This window comes from Callospermophilus lateralis, chromosome 4 (assembly GCF_048772815.1).
Source record: "Callospermophilus lateralis isolate mCalLat2 chromosome 4, mCalLat2.hap1, whole genome shotgun sequence".
NCBI classification, from domain to species: Eukaryota; Metazoa; Chordata; class Mammalia; order Rodentia; family Sciuridae; genus Callospermophilus; species Callospermophilus lateralis.
In genome coordinates this window covers 9376294-9391570 of record NC_135308.1, presented here as the reverse complement: position 1 = coordinate 9391570, position 15277 = coordinate 9376294, and the positions used below count along the sequence as shown (strand labels likewise).

At 52.4% G+C, this 15277-nt stretch overlaps 1 protein-coding gene and 1 non-coding gene across 2 annotated transcripts in view; both read left to right on the top strand.

Annotated features, from left to right (window-relative positions):
* Positions 1–1671: 1671 nt before the first annotated feature.
* Positions 1672–15277, top strand: part of Scara3 (scavenger receptor class A member 3) — a 34635-nt gene continuing 21029 nt past the window's right edge. Inside the window, exon 1 of the mRNA XM_076852276.1 lies at positions 1672–1900. Coding sequence (XP_076708391.1) covers positions 1894–1900 — 7 coding nt within the window. The 5' untranslated portion in view covers positions 1672–1893. The remainder of the gene's footprint in view (positions 1901–15277) is intronic.
* On the top strand, positions 11305–11376 carry Trnal-caa (transfer RNA leucine (anticodon CAA)). The gene has a single exon. It is a non-coding gene; the product is annotated as a tRNA-Leu (tRNA).

The window sequence follows — 15277 nt, the reverse complement described above, 5'->3', positions numbered from 1 at the left end:
GAGGGATCAACAGTGCCACCCTCGTCTGAGACCAAAGGCTTCTGGAAACTCCCTGGAAAATCACTGGCTTTGGAAGAGTGAAAAAGTGAGAATCTGACATCCTCAGTGGATCACAGCAGCAATCAAGAAACCTTCAAGAAAAATCAAGCTTGCATCTGCTGCTGTTTCCTTGTTCTCCCAACTTTTATTCCATCTAAGCCACCATCCTATTGGATGGTGCTGCCCACTCTTAGGGAGGGTCTCCACTTCAGTTCGCTATCCCTCATGTCAATCACCTAGACACCTTCACTGACATATCTAGAAACCTCTTAATCATCAGCATCTCTTAATCCAATCAAATTGACAATTCAGTTTAATCATTACAAGGGTTAAGCAAGTTCATGTTGGGGTATCAGACGAAGTAGTTTCCTTTGAAAGTTTGATCCTTGATCCATGCCACAACCCCAGGAGACTCAGACTGGGAATTCTGATACAAGGTCCCAGGAGTACCTCATGAGTATTCTCAGGCAGGTAATGTCCTTTCTGACCCTTAATCTCCTCATTTGTAAAACAGGGAGCTGGATCCCTAGTCTCTGTCCCTTGAGGTCACTGTGAGGTTCTGCTAATATAATGGAAAGATGCTCTTTGCATACTATAAACTAGCCCCTGCAAGGTGGAACCATTGGAGACAAGTGATCATGTGTTATCTGGATCTGTTGGAGTTTGTAAACAGAGGTGGCTGTCCTCAGCTCAAGGAGAAAATTCTCTCCCACTCTTGGCCTCGCTGATATACTCCAGTCTTAATGCCTTTGGTGCAGAGGCCCAGGAGTGCAGGGCAGGGCCTGACTGTAGCAATCAAGAGAACAGGCTGGGTCATGCCACTCTGTGGTCCCCTTTGTCCCTGTCCTTTCCTATCACAATGTTCAGTTCGCCTCTGTATTGTTGCTTCTCTAATTGTTGACAGACCTTTGTGTGACATGTCCCTGCACATTCCCCAGAGCTTAGGGCACAGCCTGGGACCTGGTAGGTGCTCAATAAATGTTTGCTCAATTAATGAAAAATGACACACGAGGAGTGTTTTTGACACCGGTCACAGTTCCTTGTTTGAAGTCACCTCTCAAAAGTCATTGCTTACACCAGAAGCCCCACCACAAAAGAAGTCCCAGAATTTGGAAGTGCTCCTGGTCCAGGTCCCTCTGGAGGAAAACCGAAGCCTGGAGAAGAAGTGGATGTCCAAAGTCACTCAGGTCTGCAGTGGCAGAACTAGGGCGACCTCCACAGGTGCGGGGGACTGAGGGGCTCCAAACGGGAACAGTGCGGGGCAAACCGGACAGCAGGGGCTGGGGCTGGATCCCAGGAAGCCTTCCTTCTCCCGGCCCCTCGGCCTCCTAGATGGGTAAGAAAAACGTGCAGCGCTGTGAAACCCAGGGTCCCCGCTTCAGCCACGAGGCGGTCCCAGTGGTGAAACCAGCTGCGACAGACAGCCCTCCCTGTGCGCCCCAGTGCCGCCGCGACGGCACAAAGAGGCCCGGCCGCGGCAGTTTTGAAAATACCAAGGAAGTTGATCTGGGCCGGGGCCCAAGAAGTGACGAGCGGGAGGAGGCGGAGGGAGGGATGCGAGCGCGGCCGGAGGAGGCGGCGGGGCGAGGGGCGGCGGCAGACCTCGCCGGCTCCGGCGGGCAGCGCGGCGGCGGGGCGCGGCGCTAGGCGCCCGGCGGGGCGTCCCCAGGCTGCGACCCCGCGGGACCCTCCCCTCGGCCTGCCGCCTCCGCAGGGGCACGCTGCGGCATGACTCCCGCCGGCTGCGCGTAGGGGCGGCGATCGCTGCCCGGGAGGACCCGCCGCTTCCCGCTCTGTCCACCGCAGCTCCAGCGCCTGCAACTGGGCCCTCGCGAGGCCCCCGCACACGGGACCATGAAAGGTAAGCGGAGAGACCCCGCCGACCTCCCGGAGCCCAGACCCAGGCCAGAACAAAGCGGGGCGCCTTTCCTGCAGGCAGGGCTGACAGCAGGGGTGGTCTCCTCCCTTTCCGGTTACCCCACGACAGGTAGTGCAGGGTGCTGCAGGGTGCTGCGGGGTGGGGTCGGGGGGCAACACCGAATCCTGAAGATCAGGGTCAAGTTTTAAGAGGGATCACGCACGCCCCTCCTCCCTCTGAAGCCCTATCCTATCCCTCAAAAACAAATTTAAAGTCCAGAGAAGTTTCCGATCCCTTTTAGCCAGTCAACATAGAAGGCTGTCACCAGCCCAACTTCTAGCACGAAGCTTCCCATCCTGAGTACCCACCCCAGAGGCTCCTGCAGCCGCCACCTACCCTTCTGCCTGCTGCCAGGCCGAGGATCCCCACTCCAAGAGAGACACAGCCTTCAGCTGGGCCCTCTTCCTGCCAGCCTTCAACACTGTCTGGCCTGACCCGCCCTCTGACCTGTGCAGAGAAGCTGGGGAAGTCCCATGGGCCAGAACTGAGCCCAGGTAGGGGCCATCCTCAGGGCAGTCCTTGTGGCCAGTGTGGGATGGAAATAAGAACCAAAGGTGTAACCAAAAGGCCTTTCTGGGCCTTTCTGAGGCCCTGGGAAGAGGATGCTGATCTTCAAACTCATTTCCAGGCTGGGAAAGAAGGAGTCTTTGGAGACAGGCTGTAGGGCAGAACTTTTTCAGGGGTTTAGGACCCTCTCCAGTGCCTCTCAACAGTCTCCAGGTAGGAGCCCTTCGATGCTTGAGTTCTAGCAGTGAGAACCTCGCCATCTCACCCACAAGGACACAAGAGACCACAGGGCTCTAAACTATACTTTCAGGAAGTATATGGGGGTGTGAAGGAAGATATGGGGGTGTGGAGGGGGGCCCAGACCTCACAAGTCTGTTGCAAACAGAGTAGCTATTTGTCTCTTTGATGCAAAAATCTTAGGATTCATTTGAAGAAAGGGGTCCACAGACAAAGCTCTGACTGATGCAGCCTCTACATTGTAGGGTTGAGGAAACTGAGGCCTCAACAAGTAGAGCTGGCTTCATGGATGTGCAACCCCCGCTGTGCACTTGGTTTGTTGCTCTGCTCATGCTGCCTTGAAATTCATCATGATTTTCTAACAAGCAACTTCTCACTTTTATTTGCTCTGGGCCTCCCAAAGTCTGTGGCTGGCCCCGTGGAGAAGAGACTTGCTTAAACCTGCCAGCTAGTCAGGGGACCAGAACCCAGGGCTCCTGGCTTCCAGTCCTGAGCACACCCCTGCTTCTCTGCTGTTCCCTTCCATCTGGCCTCTGGCACCTTCTGCCTGTGCTTCCTCACGGCCACACCATGTCTTGGACTGTCTGAGATGAGCCGAGCCAGTTGTAATCAACCCCGGGGAGTTCCTTTGGCAGGCAGAGGGGGGCCTCACCCACTGAGCTCCTTGCGGCCACATCTCTGGAGCTCTCCCTTCCCCTGGGAGCAGGCCCTGGGGCAGGCGTTACCAGAAGGGTCTGGGAAGCTCTTAGCCACATCTTACCACATCCTATAGGTCACAGGCTGCCCTGAACCTTGGAGGGTGGTAAGGTGCTGCACATTCTCAGAGCGGTTTTGGCTGCACCAACATTCCAGACAAACACTGTAAGAGAAAATAGAGTGCGGGAAGGACAGGCCAGCCCAAAGCCTGTGGAATGGAGGAGAAAAGAGCTGGTGTGGACGAATATCTAGGAAGAGGTTCCTGGGGAGGGGCTGCTGACATGTGTCACCAGATTCCTGGGGCCTCCTTTCTGCTGACAGGGAGGCTGTGACTCCCAGAATGAAGCCCCAGCCCTGCCCTCTCGCCTCCTTCCCCTGCTCTGAACCAGCAGCCTCCGCAGGTGCCAACGGACTCCTGGCCACTGAGGCCTTTAAGACAGCTCTTTGGAAATCCTTGGTGATCTGTGGCATCCCAGGGCCCCCCGGTGCACTGCTGCTTGGGAAGGCCAGGGTTGGCTTCCAGCTCGCCTCCCTCCCTCACAGCCTCTACCTGAGATGGAAACATCAAGGCAGACAGCAAATACTTGGCCTTTGGGGTCTGTGGAGTGTGGAGAACCAGGATTTTTCTCACCCAAGTGGAAAAAGCAAAGTGCCCCTCAGAGCTGGGCAGTGGCCCCTTCCAGAGAGCCTCTCCCTGAGGGAGGCTGGCTCCACAGGCTCTCCAGAGCTCCCGCCAATCTGCCAGTTACATCTGTTGGCAAAGACATGGTCCCTTGCTCAAAACAAACATGGTGATGTGGTGTTTCAGGGGAAAGGGGCGTGGCAGGGACTTACTCAAACAAGAAAACACGCCTGTGGAGCAGCACAGCCCACCGGTGGCTGAGCGCCAAGGCCCACTCTGCCAGGCGGGCTGTTCCCTCCAGCGGGCCCCTCTTGCCTGACATCCATCCAGCCAGGCCTCCCAGGCAGCCATATCTTTTAATGCAAGCTGGCACCTGGCCCCTCTCACACATAACCCTGAGGGATACCCAGCTGCCACCAGCCCCTTGGCGACAAGCTCACCTCGGAGCTTCCCACTGCTTTTCTGAGCCATTAACAGCCTCTTGTGGGACCATTTCACACCCGCCATGACAGGGTCTTGATGGGAAAGCTCTCCCAGACCTCCAAGAAGCAGTCGGGTTTGCCGTGAAGACGCTTGATTAGAGAGTAGGCCACAGACTGTCTTCCCAAGTCCTGTCATGTTCCCCCTCTGGGCCCCTTTCTCCTCTTGGGTGGTCCCCAGGCCCAGGAGCTCTGGGCTCCAGCAGCATTTGGGGAATTAGAAGCAACTCAGTGGAGGATGATGGGAAGCGGGCCTGCTGCGGGCTGGGCCTCGGAGGTCCTTGTGCTCAGCCGCCTGCCTGCCTCGCCCTGGGCAGAGCCACCCCCTGCTGCTCCAAACTTGAGAGGAACAGGCCCTCCCCGCAGAAGCAGAGAGTGGTACCACATAAAAGGGAGAAAGGGGGGCTCAAAAACAGCAGCCCTATGTCCTGGGAGAAATCTGCCTCCCTGGTCCTCATTCCTGGACCTCTGGTCACCAGGAGGGACCTGGGTCAGAAGGCAAGGATCTGATGTTGCAAAGATGAAAAAAGCCACCAAGAAGCCTGATTCAGTGGGGGGGGCGGGCAGAGTCCTTAAATTTCAGATATTAGAGATCAGCTGCAAACTCTCAAACATTCCCCCACAAAAATGGTCGCCCTGCCATTTAGGTGGGTAACTTTAATAACAGAAGACTCACATCCCAGAGCTAATTTGTGAAAGGGGAAAAAACCCAGGCGTTGGAGATAGCTTGGCAGTTTCCATGGACAGGCAGCTGTTCTGGAAAGGTGTTAGAATTGGCAGCCAGGCCAGCGTGACAGCCTGTGCCACTCATATGTGCACCACCTGTGGGGTGTGTGTGTGTGTGTGTGTGTGCTTATGTTGGGAGGACTGAAGCCCTGAGGTCAGCCCAGTCCTGTCACAGACCAGCTTCATCACTGCGACAAAGTCCCTGGACTTCTTGGGCCTTAGTCCCCCTCTTCCAAGGAGACTTGGTGACCTCACAGGGCAGTGTCAGTGTGAGTCTCGTCAGCATGGTATCTCTGCCTTTTCCCGGGTAATTGGGGGTGATCATGACATTTGTTCAGTGTAACATCTGAGCCCCCCACTGGGCTGAGGTCCTTAGCAGCAAAAATCATACCATGTCCTAACAAGGGTTTTAATAAAGATACATGCTCTGTTTAGGGATTATAGATCAGCTGCCTGACCCCAGGGTTTGCAAGTCTACAGATGTCTAACGGCCAGGAAAGGTACAAAGAGTCCAGGCATTGTCCTTTCTCTGAAGGCACTTACCCTTCACTAACACACTTCAGATTTATGCCCAAATCATTCAAACAAGACTTTCAATGCTAAGGGTTGTAAGAGGGCTCCGAGGAGGGTGCTATCGGTTCTCTTCCTGGCTCTCGTCCTTGCTCTGCTTCTCAGTATCCCTGGCAGCAGACAGACTCCCAGGCTCTTGCTGAGCCCCTTCCCTGCAGTCTCTCCGTTCTCATCTGTTGGACACTGGGGATAGGCTGATGGCACCACACGTACTTCTCTAGCTCACGACCCACATTTCCAGCAGTGTCCTCAACCTCTCCATCTGGAGACCTGCAGACACATTCTTCACCATTCAGATGAGATACCCCCACCCCACCTGAACCCTGGCTAAGCCCCTGGTTATTCTGGATTCCACCTCACACTTTTTAGTCATCCAATAGGTACCAAGCAATTGCGTTTTGGGAGGAGGCAGGCCAGCTGGAAGGGAGGCAGGGATGCGGGCAGAGACAGGATGCACACATCTACTAGAGCTGAATAATCAAGGCAGATGGTGCAAAAGAACGAATGAGCGACACGGACAGTGGATTCAACAGGAGGCCCCAGAGAGCAAGTGAGCATTTCCAAAAGGCTCCAGTCCAAGGGTGAGGGAGCCTTGGACCATGTCAGGCAGGAGAGGCAGGAAGTTGTGTTGGGCAGAGTTGGACATTAGGTCCCCAGGGAGGTGTGTCTAGTGGTGGCCAGTAGAGAGACTTGCCTGGAGTTGAGGTTTGCCAAGAGAAGCTGAGAGCCATAGGTCACGGTGGCCTCGAGTGCCAACTCAAGGCTTGTAATTGCATCCTGTGGGTGGTGGAAAGCCCTGGAAGGGTGTGTCAGGAGGAGGTCTGTTTGCTCATCCCTAGAGACATCCTCTCAAGACTTTAGCCCGTGCTGGTAAATCTGCTCTGTTAGAGAGGGGGAGGAAGAAAATGTACCTGTGACAGAGCCAAGAGGAGTGGTCAGGGACACGGGCAGAGAAGTAGGACGGCAATGCCATGGAAAGTGAGAGGAGACAGGTCCGGGGGAGGAAGCAGAGTTAGCCGGGTCCAGTTAGCTGCTCCGCAGAAAGGCAGCTGCCAAGGGGGAGGGGGCGGGAAGGGGACCTAGGGTCCGAGGGAAGAGGTTTCAGGAACAAAGAAGGAGTGGGCAGAATGGAAAGCAGGCCAGGCCGAAGGGGACTTTCAAGGAGGGGATGGCCCGTGCCCCTTTGAAAGCAGAGGGACAGAAGAGAAGGGGAAAGAGCTGGGGTGTGGGAGGAGGGAAGAGGAAAGGTTCTCCATGTGGGGACACAAGGAAGTGAGAAATGGTACAGAAAACAAGAGGTTTGCATTCCTGGCCGCATGTAATCTCTGTATGGTACTTGTTACTTAAAAAAAAAATCAAAAAATTCAGAAAAGGGAAAAATGTAGCCCTCACATGTGATCCCACTCCTCAGAGACAATAAATGAAAGACGTGGATGAACATTCTTCCAGAGATCTTTCCGTGTGCATTTACACGTGGACTCCCCCATATACATAGGAAGGATAATGCCATCCATCTTATTCTGTCATATGAACTTTAAAAATTAGCCGGGCATGGTGGAGCATGCCTATAATCCCAGTGACGGAGGCTGAGGCAGGAGGATTGCAAGTTTAGCCACAGCAAGGCACTAAGCAATTCAGTGAGACCCTGTCTTTAAATAAAATACAAAATAGGGCTGGGGATGTGGCTCAATGGTTGAGTGCCCCTGAGTTCAATCCCCAGTACCAAAAATAAATAAATAAAATAAACAGGGCCAGAGGTGTAGCTTAGTGGCAGAGCCAGTGCTTAACAGGTCCAAACCCCCCTGTTCCTTTCCTACTATCAAAATAGGTTTTTTAAAAATCAGTAAAATGCCAGGTGCAGTGGGGCACACCTGTAATTCCATCAACTCTGGGGTTGAGGCCAGGAAGATCTCAAGTTCAAGGCCAGCCTCCTCAACTTAGTGAGACCCTGTCTCAAAATAAAACGTAGAAAGGGCAGGGATGCAGCTCAGTGGTAAAGCACTTCTGGGTTCAATTACCCAGTACCCAAAAATTTTTTAAAAAGCACATAAATATCTTTTCCAGGCAATAAACATAGATTCATCTGTAGATCATTGAATAACGTTCTGTAGTGCAGCTCTAACTGCCTGCAGAGAAGCACTGGGGCGTTCACATTCCTCGGGTTTATCACAGCATGTATCCCTCTTCTCCACACACTTCTTTGCCTTTTCCTCCTCTTCTAATTACTCTCTTAAGAAAAGCTCCTAAAGAGGGTTGCTGAGCCAGAGGGCAGCTATTTGAGCTACTGAGACCCAAACCAGAGAGGTGTCTTTCCCCATCCCTCCCTGTGCTGGGTGTGGGAGGTAGGCATCTGGAGGCAGCTGGGGAAAGGAAAAGGGTTGGGACCTAATGGTCTTCATCTTTTTGGAACTGAAGGAGGTGAGCTCATCTTTGGAGAATGACGTGGACAGAGAGGAGAAGGAACTGAGGAGTTGGAAGTCAGGCTCTTGGTGGCAGGACTTGGTGGAGCCAAGTCCATGCCACTCTCTGACATGCTTCCACTGGGCTGGGTGGGGAAAAGCCACCACAGTGCAGAGGAAATAGGCTGAGCACTGACTCATGCCCTGGTCAGGAGAGAGAGCTGCAGGATCCAGGGCTAAGGCTGGCTCTGTGGCAAGGCTGCTCTCGGGGTTCAAGGTGGGTGAAGGAAAGGGAGTAAGGGTTCAGTGCAGGTGGGACGAGGAAGAACAGTTGAGGGGTGCAGAAGAGGAGCCCAAGACCACACAGGGGAACAGCAATAAGCTTTGTGCCCCAGAGTGGGCAGGCTGAACTGCGGCCAGCATAGAGGTTCCAGGTCAAGGAGGCTCGAGTTCCAACATAAATGTTGCCTCCAAGGAAGTTGATGGCAGGAAACAGGAGGAAGAAATCATCCGGTCCAGTGATGCCATTTTCTAGAATGGTGTTCCCCAAAGGAAGTGTATCTCTGAAAAACAGTCCCATAGAATTAACAGGTATATATGTGTGTGTGCGTGTTCTACACATACATACATATATATGTGCACATATATAATATGCATGTATATTATATATAATATGTATATTATACAACTTATAACATTATATATATAAATATACACACACATATATAACTATATATTTTTAAGATGGGTAGGAAGTGCTGTGGTTAAATAAGTCTGAGAAATATTGGACTGAAATACAGATTTAAGTAGGCTTTTTTTTTTTTTTTGGCAGAACTTTTCAAAACGTTTGCTATGCTCATGTGACTCTCTGATGGTGATACAGTGCACAGCATTTTCCCAGCTTCCTTGGCCAAAGAACCCCTTTATCACAAAGAATATTTTGGAATTACTCTTCCATAGGACATGTTCTGAAAAATGCATTTCTTTGAAGCTGAAATTTGTCCTGAGTGATGGAGATTGGGATATGACCGAAGATGACGGTTCAGTAGGATAGAAAAACAACCCTAATAAGAGCCATACAATCCTTTTTTTTTGATCTGAGGAATTGAAGCCAGGGGTGCTTAACACTGAGCCACATCCTAGCCCTTTTTTATTTTGAGACAGGGTCTTGGGGTTGCTTAGGGTCTCCCTAGGTTGCTGAGGCTGACTTTGAACTTGCAATCCTCCTGCCTCAGCCTCCCCAGACTGCTGGGATTACAGGTGTGCACCACTGCGCCCTGTATAATCCTTGATCAAGCATTCACTGTGTGCCAGCTGCTCTTTATTCAGCGTCTTACTGAATTTTCACAGCTGCTCTGGGAAGTGAAGGGTACTCCCACTACCTTAGACCCAAGGAACAGGAAGCTCATGGACCTCAAATGGTGAAAAATAGCATGTGGGATTTTAAGGACCAAAGAGGATGACAGGGATCAGGCGAATTGGGGGCTTCCAGCCTCCCATCCCTCTGAATTTGTGGTTCCAGGAAGTGGAGAAGGGGCTGTCCCCACCCTGGGGACCAGTGTGGATGTCATGGGGTGACTCCTGAATGAGTGAAAAGCCCAGTTCTCTTCTCCAGTAGAGGCAACGCCACCCTCGAGGGGTTACTTAGAAATGGGGGTGGGCATTGGGGGTTGTCATGGAGACCAGGATATGAAATGCCTGCAGCGGAGATGAATTCCATCTGATGAAAAATTGTGCAACCCAAATTGCAGCAGCGTCCCAGTGAGAAAAACCAAGGGCAAGAGAGGGAGGGCAGTCACTGTGGATGAGGAGGGTGACGGATAAAGGGGGGACTTACCCCCAAGCTCTGTGATGGCCAAAACCACAGTGGAAGGCAGCAGAGGAAGCATTCAGACGCAGGTGGCAGGGGCTGGAAGAGGGGCCACCTGCCCCAGGGAGCAGAGTGGAGTTCAGGAACAGAGGAGCTTGAGGGTGGGGACCAACAGGGAGGTGAGCGGGAGGAAAGAGATGGCAGGACCACGGAGGCCGAGGAGGACCAGGCGCTGAGCAGTGGACTCTGAAGGAGAGGCCCAGCTTGTTTGAAGCTGAGAGGGGCCGAGGATTCCCACGGGAACACAGATCACCCGCAAAGGAAACCTGTGGAAGGAGGCGGTGGCGCGGGGTACTAATGAAAACCGCTCTGCAGCCTTAATTGCAGCCTTCTCCAACCTTAAACTACAGCTGTGCTGCAACTTTAAAGATAGCATGGGCTCTCCAGAAGACTCTGAAAGCCTTATTTTTCCTGACCCAATTGGCTGTTTTGAAAACCCACTCTGAACTCTGCTGAAGATAATCATCAAAATATGGCCGTTGAAGTGCCCGAAGAAAGGCCTTTTATTCAATTCCTCGAACCAGCACCCACCCTCGCCGGCTTGGATGGAAGAATGCAGTCGCAGAAAGGCGGAAGAGTGGATCAACCGTGCATTTTTTGGCCAGCCAGAGGAAAGCCGGCTTGAGCAGCCACGGTTAGCCATTGGTGAGCAGGTCTGGGGTTTCCATCCCAGAGGTGGTGAGGCAAGATCAGCCCCCCAGAGATGTGCCAAGACGGGCACCTCCAAGCAAACCTTCCACGTGGCTCTGTGGGAAGAAAGGCTCAAACACAAGGCCTTCCTCCTCTGGGGCGGTCCTTCCAATGTTTGGGTAGGAGATTGCCACAAATGCACCACCGGGACAGAGGCCCCTCCAGAGCTCCCGTGTCCCCCGCTGCATCAGTCTGCTCTTACGTCACTGGCCCTCAAGGGCAGTTTGGTTTTCCCCCAAGCCTACTGCCTGTGATTTGGGCACAATGGCCATGTGAAGCGTGGAGGCTGGCTGTGCCTTCACTAGATAATCCATGGGGTTGGCTTCTTTATGACAGGGACTGGGACCTTCCTTTGTCACAGCTTGGGTCCTTGGGGCCTCGGACAAGGGAGGCAGCTACTGAGTCAATGAGCAAGGTTATGACAAAGCTATGCTCTGGGAGGGAGTTTAAGGTGTTTGCTTTTTTTTATGATTCCCAGAGCAGCCCTGGCGGGTCACCCCGGAGGCCTTTACTAAGGTTTCTACATCAAGAAACAGCTTTTCCGGGGGGCTGGGGTTGTAGCTCAGAGGTAGAGCACTTGCCTCAAATGCATGAGGCCCTGGGTTCAATCCTCAGCATCACCTAATACATAAATAAACAATTAAAAAAAAAAAAAGAAAAAAAGAAACAGCTTTTCTTCTCCAATGTCCTCTCCGAAGGCCATCCCCTCTTGTCCTTGATCCTGAAATCAACAGACTCAGAGGAAGGAAAGGAGAGAAAGACTGTGCGCCTGCAACAGAGGCCATTTCTGCCTTCTAGAAACCTAGAGGACACGAGGCCTCTCCTCACACGTGCTTCCCCTGCCATTCCCAGCAACCTGGAGGTGTTATGCCGAGGCACTCCTCAGCTTCCAGCATGGTGGCAGTTTTAATTTCGAGGGTGTTTCTGCAAGACACATATGAGGACCACAGCCTTATCGCAGCAGGCCACGGAAATTCAGGCAGCGTTTGAAGACAGTTAGCTGCAGCGGGGAAAATAACCCCTTCCACCCACACAACCCAGAGCCCTTTTAATTTTAAGGGAACAACATCATAGCCCTTATTCTCAGGCTGTGAAGTTGGGGGGGGGCGGGGAAGCAGGGCCGTAGCTTACTGTCCCTGCTCACCCCCACCAGTTCCTTCTGGGCAGCTCAAGCCTCAGGCCTCTGTGTGCTAATTTTGTCTCCGCTGCCTTAAGTCTTTACAAACTCAGGGCATAAACTCCCTGGCCACAGAGAGATCTAATAATAAACCAGATTTAAACCATACTTGAAGTTATTAATCTTCTTCTTTTTCATAAAAATAAGCTCATGATTAAAGCAGCAGAGGGTAAGAATCAACTCAGGACACAGGCCTTTGAAGGGTCATCAGGCCCCCGGCTGAATGCCCGCTGCGGCATCAGGAGCGGAGGGAGGTTTCCTGAAGTGACAAGGGGTCTCAAAGCTGGGACCTCCCCAAGCAGGTCTCTGCAGACACTTTACGTATATCTGGATCTTGCTCCAGATCCTGGACATCTGGGAACCACTGACTGGCTGGCGGGTCCCTTAACCTTAGCCTTTGTAACGCAGTAGAAGTGACTCTGGGACGTGAGTTCCCTTCCCACTCCCCTGCCTGTGGTTCGCTAATTCCGAAGACACTTCTGAAAGCTGGTGCCCCCAGCCCTACGATGGCCCAGAAGGCCGCAGGGGAAGAGCATGGGAATGGGAGGAGGGTCTTCTCCCACCTCTGTCCACCCCGCTTGGTCCGCCCTGGCTGATCATCCTCTAATCAGTCATGCCTCCGTCTCCTGCCAGGCTTTTCTCATTCTTCGTGTTCATGTGTGCATCTGTTCTCGGGGCAGAACCATCTCCACATAATGTGACTTCCATGAGCCTGGGCTTGCGAAAGCTGGGCCCATGACTGCCTCACGCGTGCTTTGGATTATATTCTCATTAAAGTAAACGAGGCCAAAGTGGCGGTTGCTGCCATGTTCCGGACATGGGTGTCTCAGGAGTTCCTGAGCCTGGGGCTCCATCCTGGAGAGAGGAAATCCAGGGATTAGGAAGAGGAGACGCCATCCTTAGGGACTAGGGAGAGCTGTGAGTTATGGAGCTAGATGTCAGCACGGGGAAGATGGCCAAACACTCATGAGCTCCCTGTCTAGTGAGTTCTGCCCTGGCAGCCCAGTCACTTCCCTTCCCATGGGCCACTCCTCACCGTACCGGAAAGCGGTCATTACTGATTCCCACTTGCTAGGGACAGCCAATAGGAGGGGCTCTCGCTGAAAAAGCAAGGTTAAGACCCAGCTATGCTCGGGGAGGAAGTGTCTGCTGAAGGCTGGTGTCAGCCTGGCTTGATGTAAGTCATCCCAGATTCCTGCAAAGGCAGTAAACAGCAAAGTGATGAAATTGGCCTTGGAGCCAGAACAGGGAGGAGGCCCAGTCACGAGGGAGGGCAAAGGAGCACCACCAAGGGGTGGGGAGGAATGAGGGGCAGGGGCTGGACATCCTCTCTGATCCCAGAAATGGCAGGCATCCCTCCCCGAGGGGACCCAGGCAGGGCTTCTGCGAGCTCAAAGAGGCCCCTGTGATCTGGGTGAGGTTCAGGTCAGAGGAGCACAGAAGACACTCAGGAATTCCAGCCCTCTGGTGTGCAGGAAAGACATCAGAACCTCGTGACCGTCCAGGGAGCTGTGCCTATAAACTGTTGGCAGATTGATGATGAAATGGCACCTTGAGTCACAGAGCAGGGCTGTAAGGTTGATTTTGCAGGAGAATTATGAGATTGGTCGTATCCCACCCATCACTCTTCTTATCCCTCCTTCCTCCTCCCACTTTACAACCCTCTTCAAAGCACTCACCTACACACCCAGATTCACACACATACACCATTGTGCCACTGGCAAGAGGCACCTGGAATCCAATATTGTAGAGAGGAGAGCCAGGAACCAGAAAGTTTTGCCACTAGTTGCTCTGTGATGTAAGCCGGCCAGTAAAGACCTGATCTCTCTCCATCTGTATCTCTGTCCCCCTCTCAACTCAGTTTCCTAACCTGTCAAGCTGGGAGACTAATTTCTCACTCTATCTTTCTCCCAGGCCAGTCGAAGGGATCCATTGGGGCAGTGGAGTTCCCAAGTCCTAAGCCCTGGTCTCGAGTCCTACTCAACTCAGAATCTCTGGGGATGGGTCCCTGATCTGTTCTTCTGAGCAATACCCAAATGAGTCAAAGTGCAGCATAGAACCCCTAGCAGAAAGCACAATACAAAACCATTCGTAGCTTCATTTCAAATTGTGTTTGTTGAGCCCTTTGGTGTGCCAGTCACTGTGTCAGGGGCTTTGGATAAAGCAGGGAAGATGGAATCAATCCCTGTTCTAGGAACTTAAGTCCTGGGCGAGAGAGCCTCTATCAAAGGAAAACACAGAGCATGAGAAGCACGTGCAACAAGGATTTACTCGACTCTGGGAGCTCAAGGAAGGCTTTGCTGCAGAACTTAAGTCTCTCAACTTCCCTGCTCATCTGTTCAGGGCTGCCTTTGCTCAGCAAGTCTTCTTGGGGACTCTGCATTTTAGCTTCTGGTTGGTCACAGTGGTCACTATGCAGTCCTTGGGAAATGAGGTCACAGGTTCCAAAGGGTTTTAGGGTGAAACTCAAGACGGTCAACGGTTCCGTCAGAGGCTCAGAGGCTCTGTATGCTCCGACTTGTGCCTGTCACTCCTCCTTTCTGACCTCAGCTGCAGAAGCAAGACTTCTTAGCATTTTGCAGAGCCTTTGTGCCTTACCTCGGTGGTTCGAGTTTGGTGGGAAGATGCCCGAACTCAAGTCTTGGCTTTGCCACTTGTGTTCTGTGTGCTGTTGAGCAGTTTCCTTCACTTCTTCGAACCTCAAGGTTTTTTTGTCTATAAAAGTGATACTTTGGACTGTGAAATTTATGGGGTTGTTGTGAAGACTGCCCTGCGGCAGGAACCAGCACTCCATCCCATTTAAAAAATGAAAACAGAGAAAAGCAAGCTTGGAGCTTCTGCTTCTAGCACTATCAACCTAGACATAATTCTCAGGCTATAAAGTTTAGGTACTAGAAAACTAACAGACACACTACTCGATGCATAGCTAAAGTTGAGAGAAAATAGCATGGAGCTACGAGGGTCAGAAGGAAGAAAAAGAGGAAAAAAATTAAATTAGGAGCTGAAACAAGACCGGAAAATAAGCACAGAGGCTGGGCATCAGACAGAGAGAGCACAGCCCTGGATGCATGAGAAGACAGGGAAGAGAGGAGAGGTGACCGTGAGAGGCAGGAGGCCCGGGCAGCTGGACTGAAGTCTGGTACCATAATCCTGGACCCTGGAAGGTCCTCCTCCCAGGCTGTCCCACTCTCACCCTGGATCAGTCCCCATCCCTTCTGATTGATCACAACGCATACTGACTAGTCAGGCCTTACCTGTTGGTGAAGATTTTTATTCACCCCAGCTCATCTGTTCTCTGAAAAACTGGGGGAAGAGTAAAACAAGAGGCTAGGGGGAAACATCCATCT